The sequence below is a fragment of the Cibotium barometz genome, chromosome 27, assembly GCF_041138505.1.
Source record: "Cibotium barometz isolate CiBa-2024 chromosome 27, ASM4113850v1, whole genome shotgun sequence".
NCBI classification, from domain to species: domain Eukaryota; kingdom Viridiplantae; phylum Streptophyta; class Polypodiopsida; order Cyatheales; family Cibotiaceae; genus Cibotium; species Cibotium barometz.
In genome coordinates, this window is record NC_141072.1 from 50,523,143 (window position 1) to 50,541,169 (window position 18,027).

The 18,027-nt window shown below is 34.0% G+C and overlaps 1 protein-coding gene across 2 annotated transcripts in view; it reads right to left on the reverse strand.

The window, feature by feature from the left end:
- Positions 1-17,748, reverse strand: part of LOC147623493 (homeobox protein knotted-1-like 2) — a 58,161-nt gene extending 40,413 nt beyond the window's left edge. The window contains exons 1-4 of one of the 2 annotated variants that reach the window (XR_015269388.1): positions 17,074-17,748; positions 16,254-16,920; positions 16,042-16,161; positions 15,819-15,954 (exon numbers count right to left, since the gene is read on the reverse strand). Coding sequence is in view for 1 of the 2 variants with exons in the window: in XM_086821658.1 (XP_086677784.1) it covers positions 15,819-15,954; positions 16,042-16,161; positions 16,254-16,835 (838 nt within the window). In the remaining variant the exon portion in view is untranslated. The remainder of the gene's footprint in view (positions 1-15,818; positions 15,955-16,041; positions 16,162-16,253; positions 16,921-17,073) is intronic. The other variant, XM_086821658.1, reaches the window with a different exon arrangement.
- Positions 17,749-18,027: the final 279 nt, after the last annotated feature.

Consider the following 18,027-nt stretch of genomic DNA (forward strand, 5'->3'; position numbering starts at 1 on the left):
CAAGTTAACAAGATGAGAATACCATAAATAAGCATTATATGCTAAACTCTCATATCTATCCAATAAAGTCCATAGCTTAGAGTACGAGATACCACAATGATGTATCCATCACTCTTATCATAAGCTGTACATCTATCATCAATATTCTAACCACTAAGCCTGTCCTAACGATGACAAAGACTAAGATCAATTTATTTCTAATGCCCTACACAAACAAGAATTTTAAGAAAATGATTATTCCACCATTTATAATAGTGAGAACATCCTGATCACCAACTCCTTTTTCTTGGATATGTGGAGTTATTTGCACGTAAGTATCTCCTTAAAGAGAATCAAGTGAGAAAAATAAATCACATTAAGAAGTAATGTGCTTGCTAACACCACTATCAACGTATCAAACCAAACACATTAATCTATCACTGACATATGCATACATTATGGACATAACTATCATCACTACATTACACAATAAATACCCAATCATTGTATGCATAGTTCGTTGACTTCTTTTCAACACTTGATATTGATATATTAACCATAAACATTCTTGACTTTCTTCTTCTCCTTCTCACCTTTTTTTTGTGTTCATCGATGTATTGGCTTAGCTTCTCACATCAGTTACATTTTCCTTTATTCTTTGACTTATCACTCTTCTCGACATTCTCTTAAATATTGAATTGGTTCTCTTAGTCTTATAGCCACCTTGAAAAAAGACTTTTTTAACGGACAATAAATCCCTATCTCCCTCATACATACTAGATCAATTTTATCAAGATTGCTTTTGTATAAGAGTACGAGTACTACAACCAACTCTTTAAAAAAATAAAAAAGCAAATTGAGATTACCCTTCATCATGAGTTGCTTTCGTACAAGAGTACTACGAGTACTACAACCAACTCTTCAAAAACAAAGCAAATTGAGATTACCCTTCATCACGAGATTAAGTGTAGATATAAAACCCCGATATAAATCCAATAGACTTATGAGAGAATAATAGCAACCAAAATGTTATCAAGATAGACCTCATCAATACATACAAGCTACTTCTTGAGATCTTTAATCCTTGTGAGAAACTTATTATTAAATCTCTCATTCATATACTCGAACTCTAACACCTTGCACAAGTAAGCCACTCGTGTCTCGTTACGCATCTAACAAAGTGCAACAAGTATATCCCAAGAATGCTTCATAGTTTTATATCAACTATAAAGAATAATGCTCCTGATGAATGTCAAAATCACCTCAAAATTTATATAATCATTCAAAGTACCTATACTATTGTATTGATAAGACCGGACATGTCTCTTTGACAATAACAACATTCCAAAGTCCTTTAGTGATCAATATATGATGTATCATAGAAAATCCTAAGTAATTAGTCTTATCAATCTTCTCCTCAAGACAAAGCATCCCAAGTACATCATTACCTGCCATTTGATTCTACAAATGGCTAATCTCTAACATAGAACGCAAGTATCTCAACAACAACAAGTACTATCAATGTCCACTAAATGCAAGTAATATGCTTGTCAATCGATCACTAATGACGAAGAAAATCTACCAAGTGTATGAAAATTCATAAAGTGGAGTAAAAATAATACTTAACATTACAAAAATCGACAATAATATTGAGACGATGATATTGAAACTGTTAAAGATAATCTTAAAGATATCATATCACAGATAACGACAATCCTATCTAGACACCAAATTCTACTTTTGTTGTAAAAAATTCCGAAATTAAACAAAGATAGTTTGAACTAAGACCACCCAAATGCCTACGAAAATATTATAACTTGTAAATAAGCCTCAAAACATGTCCAAAACAATCTAAAATGCACACAAATAGGTGGTTGCAAGATCAGGGTGCCCAGTTTTGTCCACTCAAGAACCCTCTAAACAGTTAAAAAACAAGTATTTGTTTACCTTTAGTGGCTAATCTCTCCTAGCTAACGAAGGAATTTCCTTTCAAGTTCTTTTGTTGAAACATTACATACAAATTTGGAAATAAAGTTGCATAATCTGATTAAGCATTAGATAGTCTAAAGTCCCTATTTCCTAAGGTGCAAAGTAAATGTATACACCGTGTCCCAAATTTGGACTGATTCCATAAAATGCTAATATCTTTTACATAGAAACTCATATGAGATTACCACTTTGGACCTTAGATATTCACATAATATAGAGCTTAACTTGATTTTTTGAGAAAACTTTAAGATATTTTTCTATTTTCTTTAAATATTTCAAAATCTTTAAAGTGTTATAAAATATGCTACTTTTTGTACCCATAATAACTACCACTTAAAATGCTCAATCTTGTAGATCAAAGGAGTGATAGATAGTGAGACATTATTAGAATGTAGTGGTTAGTCAAAATTTCAAATCCAATGGTTGGATTTTTAATGATCTCTTTTTCAAAATTCTTCTAGGTTATTAGAAGGCTTGCAAATATTAATAATTTAATTAGTAAAATTACATTTTTGATGTAAATCATCTAAATTCTATAGTGACTAGTGTACTTATAATGGTATATCTATAGAAAAAAAATTGAATCACTCTAAGTATAGAAAGATCAAATTTTTATCATTTCATCATATTTTTTATGATTAATTTTGATTAATAAGACTAATTTATATTAATTTAAGTTATATTAGGTTAATTTGAGTGCATGTGTATTTTATTTTAGTTGATTGTTCTCATTTTAAGTACCTTGCCTCCCCAAATTTTCTCTCCAAGCTTTGTCCCAGTCCAACATAAACTGGACAAAACTGAACACCCTAATCTTGCAACAACCCAAATGTTGTTAACATAGTTAATCATACACTATAGCTACATACACCTTCTCCACCTAAGAAGATAGATCAAATCAATATGAGAATTAAAAGACCAACTTGAAGAAAAGATGACAAGAAAGTGAACAAAGAGAACTTAACTCTGATATCAATTACTGAAGTGATGATCCAAGTAGCAACACACATGGATACAATAAGAAAGAGGAAAGATAAAAGCACAACACTCAAAATAAATATCTTAAAGATATGATATCAAAGATAACGACGATCCTATCTAGACATCAAATGCTACTTCTATTGTGTAAAAAAAATCTGAAATTGAATAAAGACAAGAACTCAAATCCCTTGAATGCCTACAAAAATATTATAACTTGTAAATAAGCCTCAAAACACGTCCAAAATAATCTAAAATGCACACAAATGTTGTTTAACATAGTTAATCATATAGTATAGCTACATACACCTTTTCCACCTAAGAAGATAGATCAGATCAATATGAGAATTAAAAGATCAACTTGAGAAAAAGATGACAAGGAAGTAAACAAAGAGAACTTAACTCTAATATCAATGATTGAAGTGATGACCCAAGTAGCAACACACATGGATACAATAAGAAAGAAGAAAGATAGAAGCACAGCGCTCAAAATAGACCAATGAGAACGTGTAAGTACAAGTGAAGTGCCGTAATAAGATTACTTACACTCACAAGAGTACCTAAGACTCCGAAAAAAAAACCTCCCAAAGAAAAAATATTCCAATCTATTAGTAGTCTACATCCACACTTCACTATCATATAAATGGCTACATCTCTAAATGCAAGTGCTATAACTAGACTCGTAAAGCTGACAAGTGAAGTAGTACTTTATATACTCTTTAGTAATTAACATATCAAACATTATCCTATAAAGAAACTTTGAATGCATATGCTATGAAAAGTTTTCAACAAGTAATGTAGAAATTCTTTATACATGTGATATAACCGTATATAAATTATAAATCTAAATCCATATACATGTTTAAAATACACAAATAACCTTAGGATTTTTTTAAATATACTTTAAGATATTTACCTAAAAGTTCTATTATCTTAGTTATTTAAATTATACATTGCATATGTGTCCCATAACGATTTAAATAAAGAATACACTCTAGATCTATTATATGTCATGTCATGTACACATATGACATGGTCATCAATAATCTCATGACTAATATCTAATTTAAGCACCAATTTTTAAACATTTACAATAGATTGACCAACATTTAATATAACCAACTAGTATTTTATTTATCCAAACATAAGAACGTCTGTTTACATAAGCTCTCCTCTCCCACAAACAAGAACGTATAAGCTCTCATCTCCCACAAAATCATACGTAAGCCCTCCTCTCCCTCAAGCATACAACAAGAATGTATGTTTACCTGAAAGTATTCATAAGATGAAGAATTAATATTAATAATATGTACGAGTAAGATTAATGTCATTCACTGCTATTTGTGTATGATATTGCCTTGCTATAGCTTCATTGTACTGATGAAGATGATATTGGTGACCTAAATACAAACTCATACACAAGCTCTCCTCTCCCACAAACTCATACATAAGCCCTCCTCTCCCTCAAGCATACAACAAGAACGTATGTTTACATGAAAGTATTCATATGATGAAGAATTAATATTAATATTATATACGAGTAAGATTAATGTCATTCACTGATATTTGTGTATGATATTGCCTTGCTATAGCTTCATTGTATTGATGAAGATGATATTGGTGACATAAATAATATCCTAATTGAAGCTTAATCAAGAGTTAAGATTGTTCAAGCAAAGAATTAACAATAACATGGATGTACACGTGACATTCCCTCCTACTAAACTCCATGACGAGATGGACACTCTATTATCCTTTCTCCTTGTACTACTACTTACCTGCTACTTTAACTAATTTTAAATTTAATTGATATTTTTATTTAAACACCTTCACTCGATCTTCACTTTCAAGTCTTACTAAAGAGCTAAGCATCTATTCCACTACTATCCCCATGTTTGCTTTTCCCTTACCATTAATGGTGAGTCAACTTTCAAAACTGATCATGCATGTTTCTAGGTCTTTGAAATTCATCTAAGAGCTTAATTATATACTAGTTATGCATACATACTCAAGGAATGCTTCCTCTAGCTTCACCTATTGCAATCCACTCTATCTACTACCCTACTGCATTCTCTGCTCGAACTGTATATCTTTCTTCAGACCATGCTTAGTGTACTGAGCTTGAATGCTCTGATATCAACATTCCACGCATGAAAGCCTAGTTGTACTAATGAAAATGATGTTGGTAATCTAAATGTCATACTAACTAAAGCTTAATCAAGGATTAAGACTATTCATGTAGAAAATTAACCATGGCACGAATATACACGACATTTTCTTTTTCTACACTTGATTCTCTTAAATCGATTTTACTTAGTCTCCTCTTAATAATAAGTAAAACATGTGTGACATGTGTGACTTGGCTTATTTTATCTCACATAATATTCTAGTTTTTTTATTTTTATAAGATATTCACATAACTACTGTAAATCTATCTTGCACAAAAGATTATTTTATTCCGATTCTCTAATTCTTTTTACTCTTTGCTTTTTCAAATCAATCTCTAAGTGTTTCTTTTGTAAGTATTTTGAGAACCCCACTATCGTTGCACAACTCCTCTCCAATCCACTCAACTTGTTAATTTGAGTTTTACACTTTGCCTAGAGTACAAAGGATCATGGCCTATAGTACAAAGGATTATTTATTTTTTACACCGTAGAGTGTAAAGAATCTTTTTTGTTGCTTTAAGTCTATTTATGCTCTACTACTGTTTTATATATAATACGTGATCTATGTGTGCATACATAAAACATATGTATGCTTTTTGTATCTATGAATAAAGGTTGCAAGCTCTATTTATGACCATATAGACTGTATGTATGCTCTATATGTACAAATACTACATGTATGAGAGCATAGAGTATACATGTGCTCTCTTATATGAATAAATAAAGCTATATATAAAACCTTTATACATACGTCCATCATTCATAAACATAACACTTACACTTTATGCAGAGTTATGTAAAAATCCTAGTAATAAAGACTTTACGCATAGGCTTTATACTTAATGCCTTTATACATAACCACTAAGCTTTAATACCTATACAATAAAAAGAAAGCATTAGTCTTACTGCTTATAAAATCAAGAGAGATTTAGACACAATGTACTAGAGCTTAATTCATAAGATCTTTAAGCATAAGAACTTAATACACAAGACATTCATAAAGCATAGGATATATAGCATAATCTATGCATTCATAAAGCATACCCTATGATCTATACATAAAGAGAACAATATGCTTCATGCTCAATACTCTATGCAGGCTATGCTCAATGCTCTATGTATATTGTAGATATACATACAGCATAAGACATGCAATCTCTTTGCATGCAAAAAATCATATTATATGCATACATGTATAGAGTACATGAATATTCTATACATGCTCCATGTATGTATATGTATGCATAAAACATACATGTACTCTATGCATGCAAAAAGTATACTCTATGCTCCATACATGCATGCATAGAGTATGCATACTCTATGCATGCTTAAAGTTTAGGCTTTCCTTGCTTGCATCCTTGGATACTGGAATTTAGGATCAGTTGCACCATTGGGTGCTAGGGTTTAGGATTAGTTATGTAAACAAACTCAAAGCATCTATGTACTCTATGCATGCATGTGTATAGTATGCATAGTCCATGCATGCTCCATGCTCTATGCTTGCCTAGAATTTAGGCTTTTCTTATTTACACCCTTGGGTGCTAGGATTTAAGATTAGTTATGTGAACAATCTCTATGCACACATAAAGCATGCTCTATACATACATGCATAGAGTATGCATAGTCTATGTATGCATACACTATGCTCTATTATTTTATTCATAGAGTATGCATAGTCCATGCATGTTGCTCATAGACTTTATGCAAAGTATACAGCTCTATGATTTTATTCATAGAAAGTATACATATAGTCTATGATGTTTAGCCTCATGCATAGGAGTTTGTAACATGCAGAAGCTTCAGGGGAGATCGGTAACTTCAATGCTCAAAATTAGCACACTTTTCGCGATAAAATTAACGAAACTGAATAAAAATGTGCAAAAAAATAGAGAGAAAGAAAGGAGAGGACACAAGATTGGGTCCCAAATACCCTAAATAGAACCCCCACCACGGATGATGTATTTGCTTTATTAGAATGATACAAATCTAAAAAAGAAATTACAAAAACTTGACCTTTCTCCTTCCAATAGCAGTCGGCTAGTAGATAATCAAGCGGCCAGCATCAGTCCTTGTCCATGACTATTAAATCAACATTAAATTCTAAAAAAACACATAAAAGTCTACACCTTTTTCCCTTGTAGGTTGGGCATCATGCGCCTGAATCCCAAGATACTGAACACTGAATATATGCTGTTTTTGGGGACTAGGCAGCCTGTATGGGCTGCCCCAACTTTGCCCTGCAACCCTCATAACACTAGATGTGTTGTTGGCTGTCCCTGGCATGCCCCTAGGGCTGTCCTACAACCCTTTCATGGCTGGTGGATTCAGCCAATGCCTTCCTATCCCTCATGGGGGTGTTTTCACACTATCCCCATGTCCACACTAAGACTTGGGGTAGCTCTATGGACTGGCCCCTATTCCTAAAAGCAAACCCTTACTATCTACACAATGATCTAGCATCCGGTACCATACTAGATACACAAAATCACTGACATCATTCCAAAGGGAGACGCAACGTAGACTGGCACTGTTTCATGTGCATGACAGTGCACACCTGACCTTGGACTCTTGTGCAAGACAATGCACACCTAACCTCAAACGACTAGGATGGATCCCTGGCTGACTCGTCTCGGATTGGGCTCACATGGGACCAGTTTACCATCCCAAGTCCTGCACCTTCTGTACAGATATGTCTACGTGGCATCTAAGTGCGAGATGCACGTCACAGAGTTTTTAATATTTATGTTTATGCACCGATAGATGGCATATTAAGGAGGAGTAGATATCCTAGCAATCTTTATAAGTATGTTACCTTAAATTATATCTTATCTTTTGAAGAAAAAAGGTTACCTTATCACAACATAAAATCAATGTTTATTTGTTTATACGATTGTAGCTTAAAGCAATGGACCGTTCCTCTATGCAAGATAAATATGATTTCACGTTACAACAGAGTTTAGAAACTCTCTTTGAAAGGGTACAAGAACAGCATTGCTTATTCTTTCTGAAGACCCTTCTTGACAAGCGTAACAAGTACATTTCTAAACCCATAATCTCTATACTTATACCACAAAGACATTGTCGTAGTTTTCAAGGACATTGTCATAAGGAATATACAAGTCCAAGTAACGTAGATGCATGCAATTAAGAAGCATCAAAAAGATCATGCATACATTAGACTAATCCTCAACATTTAGCCCATGAAAGTTAGGTCCTCAAAGCAGTGCCTCAATGTCTTTCGAAGAACAAGAGATACAACCTCAATTAGGTGCCTTAATCAACCTCAATCAAAAGTCAATCATTTGCAAGAAAAGAAAAACAACATTGAAATGAGATTCAATGTTCTTAACCAAACTTCCACTGAATCTGAGAAGTAGAGATTTCAATCAAAGTATCAAAAGAAAAAGCAATCCAAGTTAAAAATCAAAAGTATAAGAAGATAGATAATAGGTTTCCAACCCATCATCAAGTTTAACAAGAGGAAATGTCACGTACACACACATAGTTATATCTAATCTCATAGTTAATCCTTGATTTAGACATAAATTTTTTTAGCTTTTACAATAGACCGACCAACATTTGATATAATCGACTAGGAAATGTCACGTACACACACATAGTTATATCTAATCTCATAGTTAATCCTTGATTTAGACATAAATTTTTTTAGCTTTTACAATAGACCGACCAACATTTGATATAATCGACTAGCATTTTATTTGTTCAAGATGGTGACCCAAACTAGTAAGACTGATCGACTTGTGCAAGAATCTATATATAGCTAGGCTAACATTCATTCATAATGATCTCTCCCTTTTGGAGATTGATCATATATTAATCATATTTTAAAAGACCATTGACTAAGAATGTAATCTTTTTTAAGTGCATAATGTATATACTAAAAAACCAATCTCTTTCATGCGTTTTGTGTTAAAGTTTCTACATGATGTTTAGAGAGTGTAATTAAGACATGAAGGCTTCCACTATATCACATCATATATGTCATGTCAAATGAACATATACCGAACTTCCACTGGATCTGAGAAATAGAGTTTTCAATCAAAGTATCAAAAGAAAAAGCAATTCAAGTTAAAAATCAAAAGTACACAAAGATAAATAACAGGTTTTCAACCCATCATCAAGTTTACCAAGAGGAAATGTCACGTACACACACATAGTTATATCTAATCTCATAGTTAATCCTTGATTTAGACATAAATTTTTTTAGCTTTTACAATAGACCGACCAACATTTGATATAATCGACTAGCATTTTATTTGTTCAAGATGGTGACTCATACTAGTAAGACTGATCGACTTATGCAAGAATCTATATATAGCTAGGCTAACATTCATTCATAATGATCTCTCCCTTTTGGAGATTGATCATATATTAGTCATATTTTGAAAGACCATTGGCTAAGAATGTATGTTATCTTTTTAAGTGCATAATGCATGTACTAAAAAACCAATCTCTTTCATGCGTTTTGTGTTAAAGTTCCTACATGATGTTTAGAGAGTGTAATTAAGACATGAAGACTTCCACTATATCACATCATATATGTCATGTCAAATGAACATTATAAGAATTCACATGATACATTAAACAAAAGTAAACCATCCAAATACAATCTAAATATATATCAATGAATTTATATAGAGCTAATCACATCTCTTTATTTTTAACTTTTTACTCATGAGAGAAATTAGATAAAATAATAAATTTATTTAAAAAAGCTATTTGATTTGAACATATCATTGTGTAAGCATTTCACCAACTTGGATTGCCACAAACAAAATGCAAAAAAACCTATCAAGAATCTAAAAGACATGCACATGCTAAGATCAAGGCTCAAGAATAATCTAATTAATACTTATTATTAAATATTAAAACAAAGAATCTATTGTTAACCTTGATTCAAAAAGTGTAATATTATATATTTCAAGCTCACTTTAACTATTATAATAATTGAGAAAATAAAACTATTGAACTGAGATAGTTTGATTAAAATTCTTAATTGATATCTTTAAAAAAATTAAAGTAAATCTCAAACTTTAATAAAATTTTCTAACTAAGCATTGAAAACATACGAGTCGATCTTGCTTTATTTTCTTTTTCCATCATCACCCAAACTTCTTTGTAGAAAGTTTTGTGTTGACACTATCAAATGTCTATATAAAACGATTTTAGATTTATACTAATTCTTGTATTCTTTTAATCAAATGAAGTTTAGTTAAAATTCTTTATTAATAGCTTAAAAAAGATCAAAGTAAAACTTCAACTCTAGTACAATTTTCTAATAAATCATTAAAAACATAAGTCAACCTTGTTTTTTTTCTTTTTCCATAATCATCCAAACTCCTTTTCAAAGTTATGTGCTAACACTATCAAATGCCTATATGAAAAGACCTTAGATTTGTACAAATATCATTCTTGTATGCTTTTATTTGGATAAAGTTTAATATTAGAAAGGATATCAATACTCTAGATAAATTTATTAATAGTAAGTAGATTTCAAATTTAAAATGTTGAATATCAACTTTTAGATATAATCTAGTTGTATAGTATGCATAGTTGCTATCGTACTATTCAGTACATACAATATGATATAACTAATCTTAATCATAATAAAAATACTCACTCACAAAAGATAAGACTATGTAAAACATAATAAAAAAGAGTTATCCCCATATCACAACTTACAATCATTCAATCTCATCCCTCATGTTACTCTTATCTATCCTAGTCACACTCTCAAACTCACCAATCACTTATACACCTTGGTTGCTCTCAAAGCATTCATCCACTCATAGCATTCTAACTTTGCACACATACACGATATATACAAATGAATACACTCATATTAAGATTTTATTTTCAATATCCACTCTAAAAGTTAATAAGACACACATGATCCCTGGCACAATCAAGAAATGACAAACTCTTATCACCCTCACAATTTGGTGGTCATGTCAACTCATCACAATGAACTCATGTGACCCGTGCACCCACATAGTTCAAGGCCGATACATAATTTAATATACTCTATATGATGAGGACAATACACCATATAAATACATAACATACATGGATATAGAATAAATTCATGACACCTAAATTGTTTTCAAATTATGGAGCTTATGTTTACGAGCTTGGTACGTTGATCAAAGCTTGCCATTTAAAAATAACGGAACACCTTGTGGAGAGTCTCTCTCTCCCTCGCTGCTACTATTACTCCTTGTTAAGCAAGGAGATAAAGAGAAGCATTAATACTACATCGAATCACCATTGTATGACTTAACACCCTATTAATGAGCAAAGCGACTACGTTTATATATAAAAGACTTCTACACAATTCTGAGCTATGATCTTCTCTTCTCTTCTTCTCCGCTATGCACAATCAAGTTGACAAGAGGTTACGACTTTTTAAGCTACCATGGATAGATTGTTGCTAGTTTTGGTTGCACTCTACCATCCGCTAAACTGCTATCTGTAAAGCTACTGGCTATCTACACAAGGCAAGACACATTATTCTCGTCTATGGATCTCACCTTTGATCTCACCTTTTAACACTAGTTTGGTAATCTAACAAGATAAACGAGTGTCATGTTTAAAAATTATAAAATATTTATGAATTATAAAAATGTCTTTTCGCTATGTACTTGTTTCATAAGAACAAAAAAAATATTGAAAGAAAAATGAAAACTCAATATAAAACATACTATTTCCTCTCATCAAATAAAGAGATACCATGCAACCAATAATACTATTTCCTCTCACCAAATAAGTCAATGTTAGAGAATTTTTTAAAACTCCCATACTTTGAAAATCTTGTCAATATAATCTTTACTGCATCTTAAGCATCCCAACCACAAATTTATTGAAGATCATGAATTTAGATTGTACTCTTCAAGAGCTTTCCAATGACATGTCACATGAGAGGGTTTTGATAAAAGCTTAGATGGGTTGATCGTGATCCCTTTTTTTAACCTTACAAAATGCAAATGAGAAGTTTCAAACCAAGATAATGATGAACATTTTCATGCAAGTATTAGTTATGGAATCTTTTTTAAATTAACCTTATGCACAAGGTTCTCTCGTAATTATTCATTTTTTATTGCCTATAGACACCTATCTGATTATCCGCCCGTAGAAAATACCGTCGAGAAAGCACCAAGAGGAGTTTTAAACCTAAGACCTCTTGGTCCTAGACAAATATCTTCACCACATGAACAATCACCTCATTGGCTTAATCATAGACTTTTAATTAATGATATGATATGTGATTCAATTTTTTGTGCGCTTAAAATTTTAGCAAGAAATATAAGAGATATTTTAATTAGATCATATATATCTAGAAGAACATTTTGATTGGTATCAAAGCAAGGTTTATTCGATCAACCTCATAAATCAAATTATAAGATCTTTAGAAAACTCAATTATTGATGAAAAATGCTTGAAGATTCAAGCTAGGTAAGTCTAATTAAGATGTCTAGTCTAATTAAGATGTCTTCTTGAGAATTTATTCACATTGTAGTCTTCTCTAAATCAATATCTATAGAAAAACTACAAGGCTGAAACTTTCTTTTAGATTGAGTTGTCTAAATTAAGTTAAATAAGTTTTTATATTTTCTTTGCTAGAGTTTAAAAAACCTACTAAGCTAGCCTTGATCTATAAAAGACATAATTTATGCTTTTGTTGCCATTACACGGGTTCATTTAATTATCTAGTTTAATGAGATTTGAAAGAGATTACACTAATAAGAGCTTTTTAGATCCTTAATGAGTTTTGTGATTTAAAGCTCAAGATATTGAAAGAGTAATACTAGCTTTGATGATAATATCTCTAATATTGCAACTAAATACATGAAGAGAAGTGAGACAAGAAACAGATCTTACTTCAAAGAAACATAAATTATACAAAGATTACTAAACTAAACTTACTGAGATTCTCATAAAATTGATAATGTTGTGAGCATTCAAAGTTTCTTATAAAATGTTTTAAATTATTATTATTATTTAAACTTTTATCAAGTTATAATAATTGGATATCCACAAATTAATCATATTGAAAAAAGAATACATATTCACTAAAAATATCTTAAAATAAGATCGACTATTAAGCACAATGTGTTATTAAAAAATGACCTATGATTGTTCGAAGAATTTCAAGTAACACTTCAACTATGTTCTAATGTGATCTATGAGAATTATGTCCAATGCAACTTACAAGTGGAAACAATACAAAGAGAGCCAAGAGCATTATATGAAAACATAATATATTGATTTATTTTAAGGTACTTATTCTTTTGAATTTTATGCATCTTTGGAGAAAAAGTCAAAGTACATACATGCTCATTCATGTCTCTAATTGCTTGTCAAACGCTTGATCTTATAATGTAGATACTTGGTTTGAAAGTTTATTTAGATTTTGGATTGTGATTCAAACCAACAAGCTTCACACAAAGCTCATCGAGCAAAAATCCTTGAGTCGTCCAATTTCAATATAACTTTGGATATACCCTTCTTGTAAAACCCAATTGTTTTGGCCATGCTTGTGAACGACAAACTTGGACAAGCCATGTCCAAAGTAAAGGTGGAACTGTGCGATGAGCAATCAACATGAGCCCTTATTTAAAATTGAACTCTATATTCATACTTTTTACTTTTACTCTAACTATCCAATGCTTTCGATCATAGTTTATATCATACTAGTATGATTGGTGAAGCAAATGTTTGCTAACATATGGTAAAACACTGTATGAAACTGACTTATCATTCTTGCTCTTTTTTCTTAATTATAAAATTTGAGACTTTTTTTGTTGAAGTGACACCATGGCTTTTCTGCACTGAGTAGATACTAGGCTTGCACTACAAAAGAACCTAGACCTCAAGTTGGACAGTGGACACTACACTATGAAAAAGCCCTACGTTGTACCAATGTATTGCACATACTTATTAGTCCATATAGTACATAGTATGTACTAGGACCATTCAAGTTTTCAGCCTTCAACTTTCAGCCTCAAGTTTTGACCTCCAAATTTTATCTACAAGTATCAAATTATCAAAATATTTTTTTAATTCCCTACTCCCACATGCATATATAGCCCCAAACTCAAACGAAACGTATGATATGAACTATGGTTCGGTTAATTGTTGTGATCTATATTTAATATTAGATGATTATGATATGTATTGATGGGTGACTTTGGATGACTATATTATACTTTCGATATGTACGTAAAGGTCATAGACTTGGATTTAAACACCTCATTTTGGTGATTTTTACCTCTGTGGGCGTTTGGATAATTACGATTATATTAGGTTTTTGATAGTTATAGGCTTCTAATTAATTATACAATCATTGTTGCGTGATTGTATAAGATTATTAGCATGAAGAGGGAAGCTTAAATTGGATCATCAAAGGTGTTTGAAGGAGCTTCAGAACTCTACCGCACATGTGGTCTCGTGATCAAATTCTTAAAAGCTACTAGTTATTTTAAATTATACTTATTCTTTTCTATAAAACAAGAGAATAATCTTTTCAAAAGACCTTCCTTCTTGGAGGAGAATATATTTAAATTGATTTACTCTGGACGGAGATATGGAGAGCAACAAAATATTTAAATTGATTTACTCTGGACGGAGATATGGAGAGCAACAACACGAGCAAGAAAAGAGAGTGAAGAGATCAAAGTGGTTTTTTTAATTAACTATTTAAACAGTATTAAAAGTTAAAAAACACGTTGCTAAGAATTGCTTCTAGCTAACAGCAAATGAAGTCACCTTATGCAAAGGTAGGCATAATTGGTAGAGCGATTTGGAGACACACACAGAGCATAATGTACTTTTTCAAGATGGCTTCATTGCTTTTTATCCGATGAGGAGGATCTTGGTAACCCACTTAAGAGTTGGCATGATCTCCTCCTACCCAAATGTGGTACATTTGAGGCCACAAAGCAACTCCAATGACAATCTAGGGCCAAGAGGGATTTCGACTAGTAATAATGGGATAGGCAGTGGAAATCTGATTAACTATCAGCTTTTTCCTTCTAAATTTGCAATTAAGTGAAGCCTCAACAGAAAGCCTTAATCCCCAGGTCCATCGAAAAGGAAAGCCATAAACTTTTAATATCCCAAGAATAAGGTAATTACAGTGTTAAGGTTTGCAAATCACGATACTTCGTTGCCTTCAATATACGTTAACCGCCTCTAAAACCTGCCTCTATGAACACCATCTCGCTTAAAGAAACAAACTTGGAAGTTGGGAAAAGGGTTCAAGCTTGCGACTTCTGCACGGCAAACTGATGTGGTGAATATGTGTGAGCGCCATCTAGAGGCTGCAAGTACTAGTTGATCACATCTTACCTCGATGTGAAAGCTAACGCTTTCCACCCTATAATGTGTGGGAGGAGACATTGTCGATCTGCTCGACCCAAATCTTCCTAGCATACCACGACTTTGAAAACAAGCAAATAAGTCTCGAGAAGTTGCTACACAATCGATGCGTTTCGTAGCGATATGATGACGATGAAAGCTATATATTTGTTTTCTTGCTTAGAGTCGACCATGACGTCTTCTCTGAGCAACTGATGATAGTGCGATTTCGGTAGTCGACACTCAACATTTAACAGCAACAAAGAACGAGAGCGAGCGAGCGAGAGAGAGAGAGAGAGAGAGAGAGAGAGAGAGAAGGAGAACCTAGCTGAGATAATCGTACGTTGCCTTTGCTCATATTGTTAATTTGCAGCTCAACCTTTTGTAGGAACTCCATGGCTTCATTGAACGGCCTCGTAAGCTCCTCATGGTACTGCTGCAGCACATGGCAATAGGTGTCCTGTATTCCAAAACTCTGACTCCTCAAATGACAATCCAGCGACAGTTACGCCTTGCCGACATAGCAATAGCAAAACGATTACTTTACCATAAATTGATCCAGCTCCGGATCTGCTTCGTTGGCACTGGATGCTCTTAGAGGCTGGAGATTTTCATAGTCCTTGCTTAGCTCGTCCAACTTTCTGGCAACATCCGGGGGTGCACCGACCTGCAACAGAAAAGCAAGAAATCAATTGGTATTTGCTTGATTATAAGCACGAAGTGAGTAAATTCGTGTGATAAGGAGAAAGCTTATATTACCTTGCGGCAATTCATGTAGGCGATAACAAGTCTATGATAATTCGGATGCGCGATTATCTTATCCTTAATGAGTTCATTCTCCGAGGCCGTCTTCCCACATGAGCTCTCCATATCTAAGGAGGTTGGAGATGCCCTGGTTTCGTGCGTTAACGAAGAGGGTTGCGAGTATGTTCGAGTACTGCTAACGTGATCGAGCTGTACTTCTGGCTTAATAGTGCTGCTGTGCAGCTCACATTTTCCCTCATGGTCAGCAATTGAAGCTGCCTGGTCAGATATCTCTTGAGCGAGCTGTCTGTACTGTTGGCCTTGCACTGGGATCACTAGATCGTAGGACTGTTCCTGTGCCATGCGTGAATGGTCGTGAAAAGCAACTTGGAAAAGAGAGGCTGAATTGACGTACTCCTGCAAAGGCGGTGTGTTGTAATACATGAAATTGGCTGGTCCTTGCTGATGATCCTTTCCTCCCTCTGCTTCTTCTTGCTCTTCAGTCATGAGTGCCATCATCGAACCGAAGGGAGCAGTAGCCTCGCCCATGTAGTTTGATTGCATTCTAACTAGAACTTGATGTTTGCCCAGCTCCATGTACTTCTGGAACGATCATGAGATATCGCACCCCCTTGCTCGTGGTCGATCATTCACGAAGTTGTGGCCCTTTGCAGCCTCACAACTAACAACCAGTACGATGTTATTAGTATGCTTCTAGACTGGGCTTTGGCGTCTCGCAGTGGGCAAGCCCCGATTTTTGAATGATTTGCCTGGCAAAGAACTCAGACAACAAAATGGATGCTTATTGTCAAGTTAAACAAGAGAGATTACTTACAGAACATGTACAGAAGCAATATGGGTCGGCGATGATGGAACTACAGGATGATGATGAACTATGCAGGTTTTCTCTGCACCTTTATGACCTAGGGTGAACCCGAAATATTGCCGTCTAACGTCGCCCAATTAAGAGGTAGATCATCATTAGCCGCTGAATTTGCCAAGTGGTTGCTGCAGTTGCTGAGAGTGTACACTGCATAAACCGAAGGGGATAAACACTGCATTGAAGAAAGTCTGGGCAGAAGGGTTTATCTAACGCATCTATGGCAGACGATAGGAAAGTAGGGTTTCGGTGCAGTAGCAGCCGTGGGCAGGAAAGCCATCATGAGTGGACAAGCTAAGAGTATAATTTCTCAAGGTCGCAAACAAAGGAGCAGCAGGTGCTTGAAAGTAAGAGGACAACGGGTATGGATAGCGTGCAGATAGTGGGAGGGTGTGACTTCTACGAAAAAGTCGAGAAGGCCAGCAGGCAGTGGTGGGGAAGAGTGAAGCAGTTACTAGCGCTAATAAACTGGGATTCGCAAGGCTCTAAGGTGGTGGCGTTGGTTGATTAAGCACTGACAGAGCAAGCTTTGAGTGGAGGTTGCATAAACGTGTACGGTTCTCTCCCTCTTGCCATGCCCTGCCAATGCTAAAACATGTGCTACACTGCCACATCTCTCTCTCTCTCTCTCTCTCTTGCCATGGCATGGCCGGGATGGCCCTACCAACGCAAGGCCTTGTAATATGATGACACACACCCGCACCATCGCACGTATACACACACAGCCAAGAGGTTCGGGTACAAAGGACAGCTGATACGAGTAATTGCGCATGTAGGGCGGTTTGACTGGCTATAGATTGAATTAACCACCGTAAATGAAGAAGTTTAAGAGAAATAGTCCAACTAGAAAGGTCACCGACTCACCGAGCAAGCCCTCAGCAGACAATGAATGGGGAATGCGTGGAGCGG